Source organism: Biomphalaria glabrata, chromosome 15 (genome assembly GCF_947242115.1).
Source record: "Biomphalaria glabrata chromosome 15, xgBioGlab47.1, whole genome shotgun sequence".
Lineage (NCBI taxonomy): Eukaryota > Metazoa > Mollusca > Gastropoda > Planorbidae > Biomphalaria > Biomphalaria glabrata.
The window spans coordinates 2,085,122-2,107,902 of NC_074725.1; the positions used below are offsets into that span (position 1 = coordinate 2,085,122).

General features: G+C 33.1%; 1 protein-coding gene across 5 annotated transcripts; it reads left to right on the plus strand.

Moving 5' to 3' along the window:
- The first annotated feature begins 2,381 nt into the window (after positions 1-2,381).
- On the plus strand, positions 2,382-21,104 carry LOC106074442 (putative ATP-dependent RNA helicase Pl10). 5 transcript variants are annotated; one of them, XM_056013318.1, is made up of 17 exons: positions 2,382-2,529; positions 5,893-5,956; positions 6,159-6,314; positions 8,754-8,904; positions 9,024-9,143; positions 9,247-9,480; positions 9,656-9,755; positions 10,293-10,428; positions 10,532-10,710; positions 11,006-11,166; positions 11,303-11,447; positions 11,535-11,682; positions 11,951-11,986; positions 12,466-12,647; positions 12,778-12,895; positions 12,994-13,156; positions 14,776-21,104. In XM_056013318.1, the coding sequence occupies exons 1-17, from the start codon at positions 2,485-2,487 to the stop codon at positions 14,993-14,995; spliced, it is 2,358 nt and encodes a 785-aa protein (XP_055869293.1). In that variant the 5' UTR covers positions 2,382-2,484; the 3' UTR covers positions 14,996-21,104. The 5 variants fall into 5 exon arrangements, with proteins under 5 accessions (XP_055869293.1, XP_055869294.1, XP_055869296.1 ...); XM_056013319.1 differs by having other exon boundaries at positions 11,951-11,965; XM_056013321.1 differs by having other exon boundaries at positions 6,159-6,254.
- The last annotated feature ends 1,677 nt before the right edge of the window (positions 21,105-22,781 follow it).

Sequence of the window (22,781 nt, forward strand, 5' to 3'; positions counted from 1 at the left end):
GTAGGGCCTATATATTATATATTGTAGGGCCTATATATTATATATTGTAGGGCCTATATATTATATATTGTAGGGCCTATATATTAGGGTCTATATATTGTAGGGCCTATATATTATATATTGTAGGGCCTATGTATTATATATTGTAGGGCCTATATATTATATATTGTAGGGCCTGTATATTATATATTGTAGGGCCTATATATTATATATTGTAGGGCCTATATATTATATATTGTAGGGCCTATATATTATATATTGTAGGGCCTATATATTATATATTGTAGGGCCTATATATTAGGGCCTATATATTGTAGGGCCTATATATTATATATTGTAGGGCATATGTATTATATATTGTAGGGCCTATATATTATATATTGTAGGGCCTATATATTAGTGCCTATATATTGTAGGGCCTATATATTATATATTGTAGGGCCTATATATTAGGGCCTATATATTGTAGGGCCTATATATTATATATTGTAGGGCCTATATATTATATATTGTAGGGCCTATATATTAGGGCCTATATATTGTAGGGTCTATATATTATATATTGTAGGGCCTATGTATTATATATTGTAGGGCCTATATATTATATATTGTAGGGCCTATATATTAGGGCCTATATATTGTAGGGCCTATATATTATATATTGTAGGGCCTATATATTATAGGCCTACAAAATGATCAATAGTACAAAAGTTTGAAAGCACTGGTGCTTAACTCGACATTTTAGACACTTTGGAAAAGAATATGAAGTGTCCATTTACCCCCCCCCCCCCCCCCACAGGGGCGGACTGGGTATCACATTACCATATAAACCGGCCCACAAATTAATGACATGTCATATCATGGGCGTAGCCAGGATTTTTTCGATGGGGAGAGGGATTTTTGTTTACCCCCCCCCCCTCTGCAATCTATATGTATATTTAATTAAACTTCATTACATTCTGACCTTTCATTCTTTCGGTGCGTTTTTTTTTTTTTTACGTTGTCTGCATTAAAAAAAAAATGTGTCTTTGGTCGCGACCAGACCGGCCCATTTGGTGCCGGCCCACCGGGCATTTGCCCGTTTGCCCATATAGCCAGTCTGCCCCTGCCCCCCCCCCCCCCAACACACACAATACGAAATAGCTACAAAAAAAGTGCGTGTGTTGGTGTGTACAAAGTTATAAAAACGATGTATGCTTGACTTTTTTTTTTACAAATGGAAAATTAATGGATACTATAATTCGCGGGCCGAAAGTATAATATAGGAAATATTACAATTCGTCAGATGCTAAAATAAATAAATAATTAAATCAGATTTTTAAAAAAAATTAAAATGAAATGTGTGTACTTTATAAGAAAAATCTGATGTTTATTATAGTCCCTCCTTCCAACCCAAATTATGAAATAGCTACACGAATGCGAGTTTCGTATCTGTTACCTAGCAACCCCTTGTTGCATTTACTTTCAACTGATTAAATTCTTCAAGCCTCAACGTTCACATCCATATAGATCTAGTAGTACAGAGGATACTAACGATTGTAACGCTATTAATGAAGAAAAGTCTACGGCTTTAATTTTTTCTCGGAAGCAAATGTTACTCTTCCAGAATTTCCATATCTGCTCATGACGTCGGATACCAAACTTATCTCTTTTATTGATCCTCCATCTCTGATTATTTTTTTTTACCCTAGGTATAGGATGTGTTTGTGTGGGGAGTTTTATAGAAGGCCATTCCGATTCTACTATAATATAAGGGCTAAAAATTGGTGTGGGGGAGCGTTAAAATACGGGCCGTTCTATTAGAAGTAGAAAAACAAAAAAAGGGGGGTGGGGGTAAGATCCGGCCAGTTAAAATAAATATTTCACTGTATAGGTTAGTTAGGCCCAACTAGTGGGTAAAGCTACCATATAGCAATATAGCCTATCTTGTAGAGTAGATTAGTTTTAATGTAAATAATAAAATTTTACTCCTATTTAAGGAGGATGCAATTCAGGAAGAATTACGGTATCTTGGCATCCTTTCCAAACTTTAATTTGATGAATGATTAATTTTTTTTTAAAAGAAAAAATTATGTAAGTAAAAAAATAGGTCTAGTGTAATAAGGTCACACACACCCAAACATGCTTTCTTTTTTCTCCAGCTAGGTCTACCAAGGACCTGGCCCTGGCGTAGGCCTAAACTTTGGTAACGGGAGGTATCATTGTTCAGATATTATTGAATAAAACGCTAACCTGTTTTTTTCGTTTTCAGACACGAAAATTACGATTTAGCAATTTTATATATAACAAACACATTTTTTTTTTAATTTCAGAAACATAAAAATAGTTATACAGTTTTACTTACTCGTATTGTTTTTCAAAATAATTAAAGCAAGAATTAACTTTTGCTAGTCACGTGACTAAACTTAGTCCTTTTACATTGGGTGATCATAATTGGTCCATCTTCCCTTTTTTTTTGCTAGAGTTTTATCACAGCTTCGTAATATGCCTAATGGTTCTAATCAAAATGGTCCTAGTCTAGATCAGCAGGTATGAGTTTTGATACATTTTCATTTTTTCTATTTACTACTATAGTATCTTAAAAGTTGCTTTTCTTTTGCTCTGATCTGCAAACATTTCAAAAAGTAGATGAACCTTGAAAGTTCAATATGGCGGACGATCAGTCAAGACCATCGTGGCCGTTCACTAGACTGTAGACAATTTTTGAAATCTACAATGATAGGCTTATCTCTATTGAATTTTCCTGAATTATTAAATGGATCTATCAGTGACGTTTTACCACCATTCTTAACTTTTTAATTAGATCTAGAAGTAGATCTAGGAGGAAATATCACACTAATTTAACTAATTATCAGTTGATTGGAAGTATTAAAAGACAAGAAAAGTCACCGCTCACGGGCCGGCAGTGAGCAGCTTTTCAGGTAGCGGTAGGGCGTTCAGTGATAAAATAGTTATTTACTGGTATGCAATGAAACCACTATAGCGAGATGGATAGTTTTGAAATATAAATGCCACAAAAAGAATTTTGAAAATTGGATAATTAGTTCAAAAGTTATAAATTTTTTAGTTAATTATTTTGACCTCTTCTTTGCCTTTGTTACACTTTGTATTTTACTTATTTTTTTTGTCCCACTTTGGTTGTCTTGTCTAACATTGTCACTTTGAATTATTTTTTTTAATCTATATAGATCTAAACATTGTTTAGCTTTTAAATATATATTTTATGATACATTAATATTCCTGTGATTTTTTAATGTTATTTTATTGTTAATTAATATTATGAAATAATATTTTTAAGTGAGAAAATACATTCATCTGACATGGCATTCAGGCCAATCCCCCGCGATATCTAGATCTAATTCTAATGTACATGATCTGACTTATTGGAGTTATGACCATGTCATAAAAAGATTGCCTAAAATCAAAGACAAATGTATAATTAAATAAATTAAAAAATCAACTAAAATGTTTGTTTTTACGGCTAAATGCATTGATAAACATAATCATAATAAAGGAAAAATTCATTTATACGGTCGGTAAGCACAAGAGAGGATTGGCTGGGCCAGTCATTTGACCTACTTTTGACATCGCGAATGAAAAAAAGGGCTGAGGGAGTGGTTTAAATGGAATAAAATAAAAGATTACTTTCAATCAAAAGCTGCTGGAATTGTCAATACTTACAAAAAAACTAATTACACACAGAATCAAGTTGTTGTTTTTTTCCTATGTTACCTGGATGACTTAACCTCTTCCTAGGGTTAAGACTATATTTTTTGGTTGGCTAAGTCTATGCTAATGAGCCAGGCAATATGTATTCATTTTTTGGAGCTGATGTATTTGATTCATAAGCCAAGTTGTTTGATTCCATAAAAAAAATTAATTAATAGGGTGTTTGTATTAAATTACTATTTTCTTACCAAAATTTATTTCAAACAGCCAGTTTTGGACATCAATGTTGATCTTATATTATATTTGTTTGTTGTTTTATTATAGAGAATAAATAGTCAAATGTTTGGAATGAGCTTGATACATTGAATGAAGTTAAATGCCTCGATCTAGTTCTACTAGATATATCTAGATTTATATTGAGAATATAGAGGATTCAACTATTTAGGCAAGAATGGCCATCCTAGCCTGTATTATACTACCAAAGATCATCTGTATTAGAAATTTATTAAATGAATAAACAAAAAACACAAACATTTAACACACATCTAATCATGCAAACATAAAATAACTCTAAAAGTCTATGTAGAAGTCATTATCCCGGTGACCTAATTTTGGTAGAATAAGTGGGTTCAAACTTTGAATTTTTGGCCCATAGGTGTTTGAATAGCATAAACCAGTGATGCCCAAACTACGGCCGATGGCCCGCGACGTGGTTCCTACCGGCCCGCCAAAACATCGGTAAAAAAATGTAGAAATTAAAAAAAATATGTTTAAAAAAGGTATTTTCTCTATGTTAGACCGCTCTCTTTTTCTTTGATGGATTTCATTGTAATCTATTGTCTTGTAATATTCATATTAATTTTTTTCTATAAGAATACAAGGCTTTATTTTTCGGCGACAAGAACTGACAGTTGTTTAAGAGTCTTGGACGATTCCGCGGCTGTCTTGAGCTAGCCGTGTCCTTGACATCTCGTGTGTAACGCAGCGCATCTTTGCTGCATCATTTTGTGTCGTGTCATCTGACATCAATATGATTGGTGCCGTACAATGCAACATTTGTATGTTAATGAAATAGGAGTCGAAGAAACAAAAATTGGATGTTGAAACTTCCAGGAAAAGTGGACAGATCTTTTTGTTGTGGAACATAAGACAACATTTTTATTTGTACCGTAAGTGTCTGTTTTAAAGAACATAACATAAAGGCATTATAAATTTGCAAAAATATTTACCAAGAAGAAAAATAAGCAGACTGTTATGGAGGCTACAGAGTTGCTGACATTTTAAGAAGAGGAGTGAAGCATAAAAAAGTGCTTGCTAGCAGTGATGGAATAAAAATCGTCCTGAAAAAAAAAAGTTGAAGCTGTGCCGCCTTTCTGCCATGACAATTACAAAACGAGTGGAGGATGTTGGCGAAATTCTCCATTCAAAACTAAATAACAGAGCAGCAGATTTCGAATTAATTACTATTGCCGCTGTGGAGTAACACCAACTGGAACTGATTGATTTACAAAGCCAGACTTCCATGCTTGAGAAATTTCGAGCAATACATACAATATATTTCGAGCAATATAGACAATAGATTTCGAGCAATGCAGACAATAGATTTCGAGTAGATTTCGAGCAATGCAGTCAATAGATTTTGAGCAATGCAGACAATAGATTTCGAGTAGATTTCGAGCAATGCAGTCAATAGATTCGAGCAATGCAGACAATAGATTTCTACGTCGTATTGTTTACATAAACCTTGCACATTACCGAAAACAATTGCTGGGTATGATCGCAATGTTTACAGGCACTTAATTTAGTAGAAAAACTTCTTCAGTTATAAGACACCTGTAAGTAAGCGGACTGGAGCCACGGGATTGTAATAAAACTATTTAAAATGGTTTATTCTCTATTTCATTTTATCTTTTCGTTAATGTGGCCCGCGACACGAGTGTCGGAACTTAAAATGGCCCGGCGGCCGTATAAGGTTGGGCATCACTGGCATAAACTACTCTAGTCTAGATCTGTTCTAAATTTCTATTATTTCTATCCAAATCATTCTTGATCATAATGCATTACAACTGACAACTTTTGCTGAGTTCTTTTTTTCATCTTCACTGGAGCAGTAGGCTATAGGATGTAAAGAAATGTCTTTATCTTCCATGTCTGCATGTCTAGTCTATTTTGAACAAAAGATTTAAAAAAGTAGCATTATAATCTTGTATTTACCAATTTCAGTTTGCTGGGCTGGACTTGAATGGCCCCGGGAGACATGACTTTGATGGACAACAAGGAGGCTATGGTGGGATTTTTTACATTTTCCTTGTGTAGTTTTATATCTTGTTAAGTTCTTTTATCTAAAAAATGTTATTGCTTTTTTTTTAATTGAATTGAATTACTATTTTTTTAATTTACATTTGTACATTGCAGTATTTATAGAATTACTTATTGAAAATTGTTTTATTGAACTATTTTTAAAAGTTTGATAATTTAATCACAAGCAGGTGGTGGTCGCTACGTCCCTCCACATCTGCGTGGAGGTATGCCCAACTTGAGCCAACCCCCACCAGGGCATCCAAATGCATCTTTACCCCAACAAGGTAATTGGGGAGATTCTGGGGGCAGAGGGCCACCACCTCGTGATGGAGGAAGGTGGTCGGGTGAGTTTTTCTGAAAAAATCTTTCCATTTTTTCTGAAAAATCATCAATTTTAAATATGCTTTATCTACTAAATCATTTGATTGAGCAAGCTTCTGTGCATCTATTTAAAAAAAAAACTTTTGTGTCTTATGCAAATGTGGTTGAGTTTTTCTGATTGTCAAAATCAGGAGAGTATTTAATGAAATGATTTAATGACAATATTTTGTTTATCAGTGATAGGAATTTTCTGAAAATTTTAATTCCTTTTTTTTTTTCAGAAAAAAAAATATTTCTCCACTATTTCTCTTAAAGAAAAAGAAAAGAAATTTGGTTGGGATTATTTTAATGAAAAAAAATTAAAATCCAATTTTATCTTTCCATTTTCAGAAGAAATCAAAGTCTCGATTTGTTTTGTACATGCTCACACTGGTGGCAGTTGATTTACATAGTTTTAATTAAAAACCATCTCATTTTTTTTTGACCAGTGGTAGTCTCTGGTATATCTAGATTTAGGCCTACTAGTATCCATCTAGATCTACAGTTATTTAAATCGTTAAAGATATAAAAGATTTCTAGATCTAGATTCTTTATTTTAATATTTTTAATCTAGACCTTAAATGGCTGCCCCAGTGCCTGGATGTATGGTTTCTCTGGCCGCTTTGCCTTTTGCACATCTTGGTCTAGATCTATAAATATCTTATTTTATATCTAAGGTCTAGATTTGGGCGGCCTGAAATGGCCTAAAGTGTGCAATGTGCCAAAAAAAGACCCTCAAAACTCATAGATTAGATTGGATCTAGATCTAGGTATAATAGGTACTAGATTAGAAGGAATAGATTAGAAATATAGTATTACTAGATTTCAATCTTAAGTTAAGATTTTATTGACAGTGAATAATTAAGAAAACATTTGAAGGTTGCAAATGTCCTTATAGCAAAACAAAATTGACTGATTAGCACCTAGACTTGAGTTAAATTTAGATTCTAATAGTATTACTGGGTTATAGATTAAATAAAACTGTTTTAACAGCCCAGTGTGACAGTGTCCTAGATCTAGACTAGTCCAGATATCCCCTTCTTGCAAACATTGCTAGCAAGGAAGTGTCACACAAAAAAAGCCTTAAGATAAAATTTAAAAAAATATGCTCAATATGCATTTATTTAATTATTTTTTTTACATGTTCTCCCTTTAAAGCATTTCTCATCTGGTTGCTTTTGCTTAAGAACACAGCAGAGATTTAAATGCTTTCTCTTTTTTTTTTAAAATTATTTTTTGTGGTTGAGTTTCTTTTCATGTACCAGTGAAACTAACAGAAGCATAGCCTATGCTTTCGAAGCATTTAAAAAAAAATCTATTATTGAATGTTGAGACTGCTTGGACCAAATATAAAAAGCTAGGTGCCAAGATCAAAAGAAATTCTGTTGGTTTTCTCATTTAAATGTACAAACATTACCTTGCATGCATTTTGGGTGTATGTATGCACCGAAGCTCATGACGTGTAACTAATTTGTAACATTATGGAAAGAAAATACTATTTATATAATTAATTTCTACTCAATTTAAAAAGAATCCAACAGCTTATTTTGGTCAACCCCAACATGGCCGTTTACAAATGTGGGTATAGAAAGTTTTCTAAAATTCTTCCCAAGTCTGTTCCCATCACTGGTTAATATAAGCATTGAAACTGGATTAGGGTCTTGTATCTGCTAGGGGGAAAAATTTTCTTTTTTACAGGTGAAAATTATCATTTCAGTATGTCTTTTAAAAAAATCTGGCCATTGCTAAATGGTTATGAGAATAAATTAAATTTTTTGAAGTGTTATAATTTTTATAGAAACATTTCAACTAACTAATGTTCACACTTGCTTAACAACATTACTGAGTTGCTTTTTTTTTTATTAGACATAGTAACACTATTGATTTGTTTTTATCTCATTAAAAAAAATTATTTTGATGACACTAACAACCGTTTATTTCTTTTATAATTACTAAGAACAGAAAAGATGAAAATCAGTCAAGTCTTTTTACTTGATGCATATGGTTTTCTAGTATAATAAATTGCTTTTTAGGCACTTTTCCTTGCTCTTGTTGACCCAATAATAAGATAGAGTAGATATTTGTTAAACAATTTAATTACTCATGAAATATTTTATATTAAATCTTATTGGGTTTCTGTTTATATGTAAAATAAATTACTTAGTATTAAATTGAGTGCAATCATTCTCTGTAAATATCTTTATAAAACATGGAAGATCATTTACAAGATTAGAGCACACTTTTTTTTTTTTCCAGTAAATGCATCTTTTCATTTTTAACAGTTTGAGAATAATTGATTTTAAAGCTACATTAATTACTGTTAGCTATTTAACTAAGTTCGTGACAAAATTAGGTGTTTAAAAAAGTACTACAATCAAAATGTTAATCATAAACTTTAATGCATACCTAACTCTTATTTGCAGGAAATGACAGGGGTGGCTATGACAAAGGAGTCAGTTATAGTGGTGATAGAGGAGGCAGCTACAACGATCGTGGCAACTATAGTGGTGACAGGGGTGGTAGCTACAATGACAGAGGTGGTTACAACAACAATAGGGGTGGTATGAGAAGTGGGTAAGTAGACTTAGCTTAAACAAAACAATAAGTTGCAGGCACTATCTGCCTTGCTGGCACAATTAACCTTTCTTGCCAATGTATTGACTTTGTCATATAGAGTTTATCTCTTCTTTCAGATACAATGATAACAGAGATAACAGAGGTGGCTATGATAGACGTGGAGGTGGAAATCAAGGCAATTATAATCGTGGTGGTGGCAATGCAGGTGGAGGCAATTATCAGTACAATAATGACAGGTTTTGCATTTTATATTTTTAAGTTTTATGAAATAGAAATGTTAACTAATTTTTAGGATAAATTTTTCAACAATGATTCAGATATATATAATTCTGCTTAAAGGGGTAATAATGATCGCTGGAACAGACAAGGAAGTGCTCCACCTCCTCCTCAACCTGTTGGTGGTGGTGGTGGTGGTGGTAACAGATGGGATGTTCTCATAGAAGATCGTGATAGAGAACGTCGCCAAGGTGGCCAAGGATACAATCGCTGGGACAATAGAGAGGACAGCTTAGGCAATGAATCTAGACAAGAAGATTGGTCTATTCCCCTGCCAAGAAATGAAAGGCTTGAACAGTAAGTGTCTAATAAGTTTGTAACTTCCTTTATGTAAGCACTGTAAATATTTTGATTTTACTTTAAAACTCTTTGTATCGGTTGGGATTCATTAACTGTTATTGGTTATATACTATTAAGTCTAGCAATAATCATAATTTAATCATGGGAAAATAATTTCTCTATTTTCTCTTAGTGAATTATTTGGTGCTGGCAACACTGGCATCAATTTTGACAAATATGAGGATATACCTGTGGAAGCTAGTGGGGACAATCCACCCAAACATATTGAACATGTAAGTCTTTGTTAAATTGTTTTCATTTGTGATAAAATATACTGTCATGTCTTTATATTTTATGTCTCACATGTGGTCCTGAAGCATGTAATTAGACTCTCACAGGAATTACAGATTACAAATTACAGCTGGGCATTGACATCTGAAATCTGAGCAGACTAACGTTATTAAACATAGAAAATCAAATATAAAGATATCCAACCATATGCCACTGGCTATATAAATCACTGGCTATAACATAATATATGACAAATTGAATAATGTCAAAGTTCAATATCCACATCTGCTTTCTAGCGGACTAAATAATAACTGTTACAATGACTACGTTAATAATTGAATACTGTCAGACTCCTATGTCGGCTCTCTATTGAGCTCAAAAGGTGACTGTCTATAATACATTTCACTTCTAAACTCAAGGGTTTTCCGTGCGTTGCTGGACAATTAAGTGACCCATCTGTCACTGCCATAATGAGGCTGTGACTGCAATTTTGTTTCAAACTGTAGTAACTTTTTTTTTTATTGTGGACTTAATTTCAGTTTGAAGATTGCACTTTAGGAGAAATAATAAGAAACAATATTGCCTTAAGTAAATACAGCAAACCCACACCAGTACAGAAATTTGCCATTCCAATCATTCTGAATAAAAGAGATCTAATGGCTTGTGCACAGACAGGTTAGTCTTGTTTTTACACAAGTTGTACAGTGCAAAAGTATTTTGATTTGTTTTATTGCTCAGTGTCTATTGCATGGTTTACTTTTTACATATTTTTGTACAGGTTCTGGAAAAACAGCAGCTTTCCTCATACCAATCTTAAATCTAATTTATGAAATGGGTCCTGGAGATTCAGCTGCTGCTGCTGCTAGGCAGTATGGTAGAAGGAAAATGTATCCAATTGCTCTTGTTCTTGCCCCTACCAGAGAATTAGCATCCCAGATCTATGATGAAGCTAGAAAGGTAAATTTCTTTTTTGACCCTTTGTTTTATACTTGTTAGTCTATAACAGTGGTTCTCAACCTTTTAAGCTTGGTGACCCCTTTTATAATCCCCACCCTGAGGCGACCCCAATCCACACAGCAATAGAAGAAAAGACAAAAACAATCCATATTTTTGATGGTCTTAGGCGACCCCTAGCAAATCGTCAATCGACCCCTAAGGGGGTCGCGACCCATAGGTTGAGAACCCCTGGTCTATAACAAAATAAATTTTAAGTTCTGTTAGTAAAAAAAAAGTTTTTTTTTCTTTCTTTTAGTTTGCATATAGGTCAAGGGTCAGACCCTGCGTTGTGTATGGTGGGGCAGATATTGGAGCTCAAATGAGGGACTTGGACAAAGGATGCCATCTTCTTGTGGCAACACCTGGCCGTCTGGTTGATATGATGGAAAGAGGAAAAGTTGGACTTGACCACTGCAAGTATGTATCCACTAGACATTTTGTCAACACACAATGTTGAGCGCCTAACAAGTTTTTTTTTAACCAAACAGTGTAAAAGAAAATATGTAGGGCATACTCTGTGTACTAGTTTAACATGTTGGTTTATTGTGGTCAGGTTTTTGGTCCTTGATGAAGCTGACAGAATGCTGGACATGGGCTTTGAACCTCAGATCCGTCGCATTGTTGAGAAAGACAACATGCCACCTTGTGGTACACGACAGACCAATATGTTTTCAGCCACTTTTCCAAAGGAAATCCAGGTTTGCAATTTCTTAATATCTGTGCATTTGAAATATATATATTTATTTGGATTAAAGATTGTTCATTTATAATTTTTTTTTGTTCAGGTTTTGGCTAGAGATTTCCTGGAGAATTACATCTTCTTAGCTGTAGGCAGAGTGGGCAGTACCAGTGAGAACATCACCCAGAAAGTAGTCTGGGTCGAGGAACAAGAGAAGCGCTCTTTCCTTTTGGATCTTCTCAATGCAGCTGGAGGTGAGTAGAGTTATGCTCTCTTACCAACATATTTTGCAGCACACACAAAAATGTTCACCTCCTTGCCTGTGGCTTCTTGTGTGTGAGTGTTAAACATTCTTTATGTTCTTGTCTTGTTGTTACTATAGTTCATTTTATGTATACTCTCAAGTTTTAATATCAGACAGGGATCTTGATTGTTTTTCTCATTGTTATGACTAGGACTATAGAATTAGTTTGGTTTTGCTTTCTTTTTTCTTCTTGAGTTAAAATTTCTTGTTAACTCTAGTTGCAGGGTGGCCAAGTAAGACTAATGTTATATCAGGTTGAGATCATTTGATTTTTATTTATTTTTTTGTCTTTAATGATTTACTGATTTTAAACTGTTCATCTTCAATTGTTTACATTGAGTTCAGTGTTAGTTACATTTGTTCACTGACACTTTTGGTTTGTGTTATGTTGCATCTAACCCTATATGTTATTACTGACTGGCTAGAAATACTGGTGCTTAGAAAGTTTTTAACTTGCCTTGCATTATTGAATCATTGTGATATTTAAAAAATTTCTTACTGTGCAACTATATACAGTATTTTTAAAAAAAAAGACAAAACTCTAATTGCCAGTAGCCAGCTAAAGATCTTACATTTCCCTTCAATTTATTTTTTCTAGTTTTTTTTTTTGTTTTTTTTGTTTTTGGTTTTTACTTCTGTTAATCAGATGTTGACTCAATTTATATTTTAGACTTAGCAATTGTAATAATATTAAAATTCCAATAACTCATGTAGCACGCATTGAATTCTTCAGGACCAGAATCATTGACTCTTGTCTTCGTTGAAACCAAGAAAGGTGCTGATGCTCTTGAAGACTTCCTGTTAAGAGAGGGATACCCCGCAACAAGTATCCATGGTGACAGGTCACAAAGAGAACGTGAAGATGCCTTGAGAATTTTCAAATGTGGAGACAGGCCTATTCTTGTTGCAACAGCAGTACGTTTTTTTTTTTTCTTATGTTTTTTTTTTTTTTCTTTCTTTTTTTTTTTTTTTTTTTTTTTTTTTTGGCATTCCAGTCATTGTATGCATGTTTTAATTTTTTTAAATATTTTTTTCTTAATTCTAGGTGGCAGCCAGAGGTTTAGATATATCAAATGTAAGGCATGTTATTAATTTTGACTTGCCCAGTGATATAGAAGAGTATGTTCATCGCATTGGTCGTACTGGTCGTGTGGGGAACCTTGGTATGTTCCATCATGTTATATCATAATAGTATCGTCTGTCAGTAAGTACATACAGTAACTATATAAATTTATTTTATTCTCCATTTATTCCTTTTAAGGATTGGCCACATCATTTTTCAATGAGAAAAACAAAAACATAGTCCGTGACCTTTTGGATTTGCTGACTGAAGCTAATCAAGAGATTCCAACTTGGCTTGAATCCATGTCTATGGATGTTCGTTCAGTTGGAATGACCAGCAGACGTGGTGGAACTGTTCGAAGGTATTTAATACAAATTTGTTAAACATTCAGTGTTCTCGCTGCCTCTTTTCTGGAGCTCCTGGAAATCTTCTGAAATTGCAAAAGGACAAATCTCCTGAAATATTGTCATTTTTGGGTGTCATTCAATATGGAAAACGTAGATCCTACGAGCGTTTAAAAAAAATAACGGCATTGTCATCTTTCATTTAATAAACATTTAATAATATGGCGAATTTAAAGCTAAAACAGTTTTAATACTTTTCTTTAATGGTCACTGGCATATATAGATCTAAGTATTCTAAGTCAATCTCGATCTCTTGATTTATTTTTTTTTAAATTTATATCTGTATTACATAGATCTAGAATTAGATTGAAAATGCTAGATCTATTTTATATAGATCTGAATCTAGATAGACATGATATTAAAATTTTAGACAGGACAGTAGATCTAGATCTTGGTCTAAAGTCTAGATCTAAATCTATATAATAGTAGTCTTCCTCATAGACTTTAAATTTAGACTCACTCGTACGACTCACAGAGTAAGTTAGTTACTTAGTGAGTAGATTTAGATCTGTATATAATACTATTAATGAGTATACCAGTTTAAAATAGATTATGTTCTAGTAGAATCTAAATTATAGTTTATTTAGATACAGGGGCATAGCTAGGAATTTTCCATTGTTTGGGGGCCCCTGTATTTTGTGTAATATTTAATTTTTATGTAAAAAACACTAAAGTGGGGGCAATGGGGATTTCAAATTCCCCCACCGTTCAGAGCTATAGATCTACTCTAGTAGCCTATAGTTATAATATTTATATTTTTTAGAGATGTTAGAATAAATCAATTTAGATTTTTGGTAGATCTAGGTGTCTATATAGCTAAATAGGTTTGAATACTCTATAGATTGAGTCTTAGTTACTTAGATCTATATAGTCGAATTAGACTCAAGACTTAGATCTACTATTCTACTTTACTGTCTTTAGTTTAGTGTAAGAAGTTAGAGTGACTTTAGAAATAAATGAATTAGATTTTAGAACATCAGTGAGTAGACCTAGATCTAAACTCTGATTTAAAAGTTATGTCAGGTTTTCAGTAGAGAAAATATCAGTTTACAAGTACTTTTTTTTTTCTCAACCAATCAGTTAGTTTTTAATTTGCTAATTTGAAAATGAAAATCTTATAAATGACATGAGGTCAGTGTCTTATGATATAAATCTAGTTTAAAGTTCTTATCTTTGTTCTTACATTTATTACTAAATGTATGTATAGTTCTTTTTTTTTTCCGCTCCTGAAATTGAATATTTTCTCCTGAACTACTTATCTGAGAATGGTGGGGAAACCCTGTAATCTTACATTTCTATCATATAGAAATGAAAAACAAGTAGGGTTGTATGTCAGACCTTTCTTCTGCTGTCACTAAACAAATTATGCAAAGTAATATAAATGGCACATTTTATTTTATCTGAGTATTTTTATCCCTTTAAATCTTGAAACTCTTACTTAGGTATATGTTATAAAAAAAAATAATTACCAGCTTTACAATTATTATATTATTATTGTTCTGCCAGAACCTTATTTATAGGTGTATAGGTCACTAATACAGAAACTTAAATTTACTTGCCCCTTTTCTTTTGACAGGTTTGGAACAGGAGGCAGCTTTGGTGGTAGGGATTATCGTCAACAAGCCAAGCCAATGAAAACCAACTTTCAGCCTGGTGGTGGTAGTGGTGGTTTCAATGGACAACAGCCCTTTAACAACCACTTTGCTCCCAACTTTCCACCACCCCAGTACAATTATGGAGGAAACTATGGTGGAACTTACAGTGCTACTCCAGCCAATGATTGGTGGGGAAGTTAAGGCAGCCCACAAATGTACAGCTATGGCTAGGAGCAAGTGAAATCTGGAAAATATTGCAATGTTGGAAGAAAGATTGAGAATTGAAACGTCTTCAACTGTTTCAATAGTTTCCAACATTTTACTTGTCTTAGCTATTGGCTATGTGGAGATTGATGCCACCAACTTTGTCTCACCACTGCATGTTGTGTAGCTATCATGATGTAGTAGACTTGATTGTTCTTCAATATTTCATGTTCTTGGGGGGGACATGCGGCAAGGACCAGAGATGTTTAATACGAAGCTTTGTTTAAACTCTGAATAACTTTTTTTTTCCTACTTAACTTTTTTTTTTTTTTTTTTTTTGTTTGTTGCTTTTATCCACATTTTTTTTACATCTGAAATGTGATGATAAAGAACACCCATTAAATTTGGTTCAGATGACCATAAGAATCAAACTTTCACCCAAGATACATTATTTTTATTTTGGCTTTAGTGTATAACTAAAGCTAGCTTTCAAATACCAAAAGAGAAAGCTGAAAATGGTCACCTGGACAAGTTTGATTTCAAACTTGTCCAAGTCACCTGTATAAAAAAAAAGGCAAGAAGATGAAACCAAGTTCTATTGATGCAATAAAAAAAAAACTTAATTTGCATCATTTGACTAGTTACGGTATATGGACCATTGGTTTAGAAAGCGATTTAAACTTGTCTTAGTCGTTTCCAAACAAATTTAAACTTAGCGGTTTCCTTGGGAATGACTGATGCTAAGTTTATTGCTTTGTACTTTGACATATTTGGCGGTGCATGCCAATTGCTCATCATCTTCACATATTTTCTGCTGTGGAGAGAATATTGTAAATGAGACATTGATGCTGTTGCACAAGTTTGTTTGCTGTTGAAAAGTTTCTCTAATGCAGACCAGTTTTTGTGCTTCTAAATGTACAAGCAGAAAATGTCCTTTGACTTCACTTTTGAAACTTTTTTTTATCATTATGTTCCGGAGCCCAAATGGCGTAGGATGAGCAATGGTTTATGTAAAGCTTCCATATATGTGTGTGTAAAACTGAGTGCCAGATAGAGCACCTCTGGCAGTAGGTTCAGTTAGTTGTCTCAAACCAATTAAGAATCTATGTTAGAAAAAACGGTCTAAAATTGGGTATTGGGCCCAAAGTTATTGCATTTAATCCATAGAATGTTGGTTGGTGCAACCTAATTTTTTTGTTCTGAGTGCGGTCCAATGTTTGCTTCACACAATTTTGTAGTACTTATCGGTGCCTTTCATTATGACAATGTTTTTGAACCACAAAGACCAGGTACACATAGCAGTATTCCCTTTAATCTCTTTCATATGCCATATCATACTGATATATACAAAGAAACCGGTGTGCACATATTAATATTGTGCTGTGGGATATGTAAATTGTATGTGGTGTTGATGTGTACATAGTCTATGGTCTAGCTAATTGTCAGTTGATATTTTATTTTATATTATCAGAGGTTCAGTTAATTGTCATCTGACAATTATTTTTAGTTAGCTGTTCTTTTTAGTATCCAAACTTTTTTTTTTCAAACAAAAGGTTTAGTTGGTGCTGCTTCAGCAGTTGACACAAATTTCTATAATGGTAGGTTACATTTTTATGTTTTGAATTAGGTTATTCTGTGACAATCAAACGATCAATCTATTATTGATGTTAATGGCACTTTTGTGTACTTTTACAATGTGAAGCAAATTATTGTTGGGCTGCATGAGTTCTAATATGAGCACATTTTTGTGTGCTGGACCAATAGAACATTTCTATCAGCACTTTGTCAAATATATTTCTATTTTTTTTTGTATGCAAGGTTTTTATCAATGGCAGCATTTCATAGTAATTGATGAATCTCTTTTTTTTTTTTTTTTTTTTTAAATAATTTTAATGCTGCACTAATAAAAAAAAACAACTTAAACTTGGGACACATTGTCTCATCAAATTGACCTCTTTGGAACATTTCCAGAGTCCTAAAGTGTGCTGACTACATTATTATAATTCAGGGCCCAATGTCCAAAGGTATTTATAACAAGTGTAACAGCTTAAAAGAACTGAGGTTTCATCTACACATGGTTTTTCAACCTTCATTATTTCACTTCCGCTTTTTAGTTTTAACTTGTGCCCTAAGGCTTATGAGTTATTGCACATTTTTATCATTGGGGATCAGCTCTTAATGTTTCACTAAGAGTATTTTGTATAGTCTACATGTGAATTGAACTTCATGTTCCCATTGCCAGCAAGTGTGTCTTTGGATACACATGTTCCTATATTATATTATTTATTCTATTTGATTTGATAGTTTTGCAAGTCATTGTAAAAGGGATCCATTAAATAAGCTTGATTTGCATTCCATTTAGGAGAATCAAACTGCTGTTGTTACTGTGTGACATGTCACAGTATCGGCATTAAAATATTTGTGTGCCCTAATTTTATTTTATGTAAATGTCTGTTAAGAAACAAATCAATACATTGGGTTCTTCTTTCAGTGTCAAAGAGAAACATGAGTCTTCTCCCCAGTATGATGTGCAATCTCTGAGCTCTTGTTATTAGATGTTGTATTTGGTGTGAGAGTTTGACATACAATTTTTTACTTTTTTATGTCGTCTAGCGGCTGTGTCTGGAAAAAAACAACAACTGCTTGCCAAAATAGTTTTTTTCATTTTCAAAGTAACATTGTCATTACTAAGATTCGTGTTATTTCTTAATTTATTTTAAGTACCGGTAATTAAAACCATAATTTGCTATGGAAGTGTTTCAATCCAGATTATTTTTTTTCAGCTTCCCATTAGTAAGAAATTAATATAGTTTATGTTCAGCTTTGGTTGTTCACTGTTTTAATGAATCCCTAGGTTAAAGCTTAGGGTGTTTGATCAGAGTTGGAACATAATACAGCCAATGGGTTTAAATAAAGTTAATCCTGTATGGTAGAGTTTTCTCATTGAATTGCTAGTCATTTAATGGTTGCAAAGTATATCAATATATGACTTCTTGTGTACGTTTTGTTAACCCTCAAACAAAATGAAAAGTTTAAAATAAATATTTGATGAAGATAGTCATTTTTACCATTAAAATGCCTCAATAGTAAATTTCACCATTAAAATGCCTCAATCATGTAATTATTGGTGTTGATTTGTTTTTCCCTTTAACAAAATTGCATATCTGGTTCAGAGCCGAATGTTGCCCTGTCTAATTTGTTTTTTTTTTGTTTTTTTTTTTCAAGATTATTGGGTTCAGAATTTCTTGTTGGAATTTATTATTTTTTTTTGTCTTTTGTTCTTTTAAATTCAACCAGTTGTCTATTTCCCTTATTTTTATTTTTAAATTGTTGTGTTTTGTGTCAGACTGATTCAGACACCATGCTTATTGATTAAAAAATACTGTTAAGAAATGGTACAAGAACTTGGCCAGGCTGCAGCTATCTTTTTTTGTTAAATATTTTCAATTTATTTGACACAAAATTAAAGATGACAAATTGTTTCAGCAGTTATTTTAATATGAAACTGTCAAACAAGAGCTGAGTTGATCTTTGTTCCTATCAGCTCTCTATATTGTGTACTATTTGTACTGATTACATTTTGAATGCTTATTGTTTTACAGAAAATGTTGCCCTTATTCAGAGATCTGAGTTTCCTCTAGTTAAAAATTTTGTTCTAAGATAACCAGTTGTTGCATTGTTAATAGTGGTGTTGTGGTTCTGTTTTTAAACAGAGAAATTAATAACACCAAATTTTTTTCAACAAAAGTTTTATCATTGTTGACTTTATGAGGATTTAGCAAACTCAGCATTTTATGAAAGCAAAGCTACATAGACACCTGATTACTCTTAATTTCTTGCCATTTTTTTTCTTTATGAGAATATATAACTTGAAATATGTTTGCTTTTTAATTTCAATGTAATTTTTTAAACTTAAATTTATTTTTTTTTCTTGGCTGTTGCCAATGGTACATTTTATCTGGAAAAGTAGAATGTATTAAGTTTTCCTAGAAAGAGGCATGATGGTCAAGTGGTTAAGTGCTTTGTTGCTGAAATAGAGCTTGAGTTCAAATCCTATGGATTTTTTATCTGGATTTATATATCTTACCAGTTATAAGAATACTTGGCATTTAGGCAGAGTAAAGGGGATTGGCCACCAGGTACCAGAAATGTATGAACTCAACTTACCTGCTCTATGACCATCAAGGTTTTTTTTTCCCTTAGGTGTAGATCTCGGTCAATATAGTGATTGATTCAATAGTAAATTCTGTGTTGATCTCCCATGAATATAGCTGACTAGAGCTGTTGCATTGTGTTTTTAAGTAACTGTTCCCTTGAGAAATGAGCGACTCATAGCATGCCAGTGGCAGGTTGGGAATGAAGATAATCCAAACTTTTTGTTCTTTATGCCTAAAGATGAGGTTTTATTTGTTTACCGCTAGCCACTAAACCTCTCCTCCTCCTGATGGTGCTCGGCTTGTGTTGTGACACTATCAAGAGTCGGGACACGTTTGGTCGATGCAGCACCTCACTTGTGTAGTGGTGTGGGTCTGACTGATAGTGTTTTGTTGCTGTTTCAGTCACTAGTTATTTGGGTAACATCTCCTTATTGCAAGATATATATGTGTATAATATATATCCATGTGTGCATTGACTGTTGGAATTTTTGTGTTTGTTTAGGTTAGTGCTATCCTAGCACCATTTATGTAGTGGTAAAAAGAAACATTGTAATTTTTTTTTTTATGCTGGTACCGTAACTCACTTTTCAGAGGATAGTCCTGCTGGGGGAGCTTGTAGACACTAGCCTACCAAATCATTAGCGTTTTTCTTTTCTTGTTGATTTCAAAGTTTTAAAAATTTTTATTCACATCTAGTGACAATCTACAAAATTTTATTGCATGTTAGATTTGTTTAAAGAAAAAATCTCTTAACTTAAGCAACTTCTTTAAAAAAAAAACAAAAGTATTCTGCATATTTGACTTGTATTTCTTCAAAATAAATTAAATCTAGCAGTTGTATTTTGTACATGTTTCAATCATGTTAACACAAATCTATTCTTCCATCCTCATTTTTGTTACACCCACCACAAGATCATCTGTTAGGCCTACCCTGATGGTACCATAAGAGTTTCTGTTAAACAGACTTTTTAAGAGTTTGAAATGGAATTTTTTTTTAAAGAGACTTGACCTCTGTAACCAAAACATTTAGAATTTTGTTAAGGCTAAGACATAACTTTCTACAACGAAAACAATGCCCTCTACTTGACCACAGAAATCAAATTTTTAATGTAGCCTTGCATCTATTTTAGAAATTTTGGCCAATGTAATTAATGCCATTTATCAACAAAAAAAAAAAAAATCCCCCCCCCCCTTTTTTTCCATTTTCCTGTTATAAGAAAGGCATTTTGAATTGTATTTGTGTATATTTTACTATATTGCTGCAAAGTGCCAAATACTTTGTTTTTTGTCACACACACACCCACACACTGTAGCTGCTTGACATTTTTGGTTTAGTTGTTAAAATGTGTGAGGGTGTTTCTGTCTTGAATCTGTCTTTTCCTTTGAACCTTATTGAACAGGGTAGAGTTGAAAGGAAACAAGGGTGTGGGGGGGGGGGTGCAGCACAGACAATAAATGTAACAGGTGACCACCAAGGAACCAGTTTTAAAGAACAAATCATTTCATTCTCAATATTATGGAACTGTTAGACATTCCATTCATTCTGGCTTTGTACTCTGGTGAGAAAGTGCATTGGCTTGCACATTTTAAACTTTTATGTCAGTTTTCTTTTCTTTACATGGTTATCAACTATGTAACAATAGTGATTAGCAGAAACCATTGTGTGATTTATTTGATGTACTGTATAAGTTTCTAAACACTTTTGTAACATATATAGTGAACTCCAGCAAACTGTTTATTTAGTCATCCTTTTGTTTGAAGAGAGTAGCCTGGCAGACATAAGGCTTAGTGCAATGCTAACAAGTTGTTCTGATTTCATGTTTTCTTTTTGTAGTTTTGATGTTAAGACTTTCCTTAAGGATACAACCAATTGATAACAGTAAAGGTCCACCAAATGATCAGGAAGCATGGTCTTCTTTGAAATAAAACAGTCTGAATGACACACTGCTGATTGCTTTTGTCTTTTTTTTTTCTTTTTAACTAGTGGAATGGCTGTCAGTGATATTCCGTACTCTTTAATACCCTGCTATTTTGAAGTTTAAGACTTTTTGGTTACTCTGGTCATTTTTTTTTTGGCTGGCTAGACACATTGAATTCTATTAGAATGTCCAATGAACATCTTTAACAACTTAGGGATTAAAATTATACATTTATAATTTGTAAGCATAATGACTTTACAAATCAAACTTTTCAATATATTATTGCAGTTCTTGCTAGATCAGGCCTTCCTGTCAACAGAAATGAAATCTAAAAATTACAAAATGAACCACTTATTCTTTACTCCAAAATAAACTTTTCACTTTCGAAATCGATCAGTAGTCAACTTTCCCATATCTATTTATTTTTATTTAATTCAAATCAATAAGTTTTAATTAAGGCCAAATATAAGTGCTAAACAGAGAAGATTGTTACTTTCTTAAAATCAATTGAAAATACAGAACTGCACTCGAAATCATAATAGTCCTGCCCATTAACTTTATTATTGCAGTTTATACAGGGTCAAAAAAGAAACTTTACAAAATGGAATAAATAGAAACGAATTAGCTGTAAAGATCCTGTTGAAATTGTTTGTCAGTCATACAAATACAAAGAATACAATGAATGTCTCTTGAATGTAACACATTTATCAGGTCACACACACACAAATACAAACTAGTGGTTTTGCAGTGTTTATTTCTGGATAACTGATGCAGATAGATAAGATTCTATTGGAATTAAAGTCGTATATGTAATATACTTTTGTAATACATCTGACAACAAGGCAAATGTCTTTATTAACTCACACATGCAGTGTTACACTATATTGCAAGGTTAAAATAGATGTCTTGAGAGAATTAAGCATGTTATTAAAACACTCAGCAGATATTTGTGTGTATATTGGCTGCTTTCAGTGGTAAAACTTAGCTTACTTGTAGAGCTTTTCTCAAAAAGTTGGGACCTTGAAAAAGAGCCTGGTTATTGGTTATAGTCAGAATGTTGATTTCCATCAGATACTAGTTTGGATTAAACATCAATCAAAACCAATGTACTTACTACTAGAACAAAATTAACTACCTTCCCAACTTGTGTTCCTTGTTCCAAATGTTTCCTAATGTGCTACTTAAGAATACGTCACCTGATAGTTAAATCAATGGTCGCTCATGTCATCTACAGAAAAATCTGGAACGATGTTCTGCTTAATAGCACTTGCCAATCCTTAGTCTGTTGAACACACGTGTTAACTATGGACCAACTTGGGAAAAAAAAATAATTTCTCTTCTTTTCATAATTTTCATAAAAGTTGAGTCGTAGAGTCAAAGCCTATCGAAACTTGCTTCCATCTGCTGTCTGAACAAACTTCTGTGGAAATGATCCAAGCAGGTGTAAATTTATTACATCCATATTACGGAGGGCTCTTATCCCAGGACGCTCAGAAGTGAGGTCAAAGGCTGAGCACATCGTGAAAACTTCCCCATGTTCCACTCTATACGACATCAGCCGTGCAGTTGCCCGCCATAAAAAATGGCCCCTTGAGAATTGTCTGGATAGTAATAGTAACTTTTTTTTTTTTGGAAAAAAAAAAAAGGGTGGGGCGCTTTCTTCCATTCCCACCAGTGCAAAATCGATCTGTCCTTAGGAACCCCAAC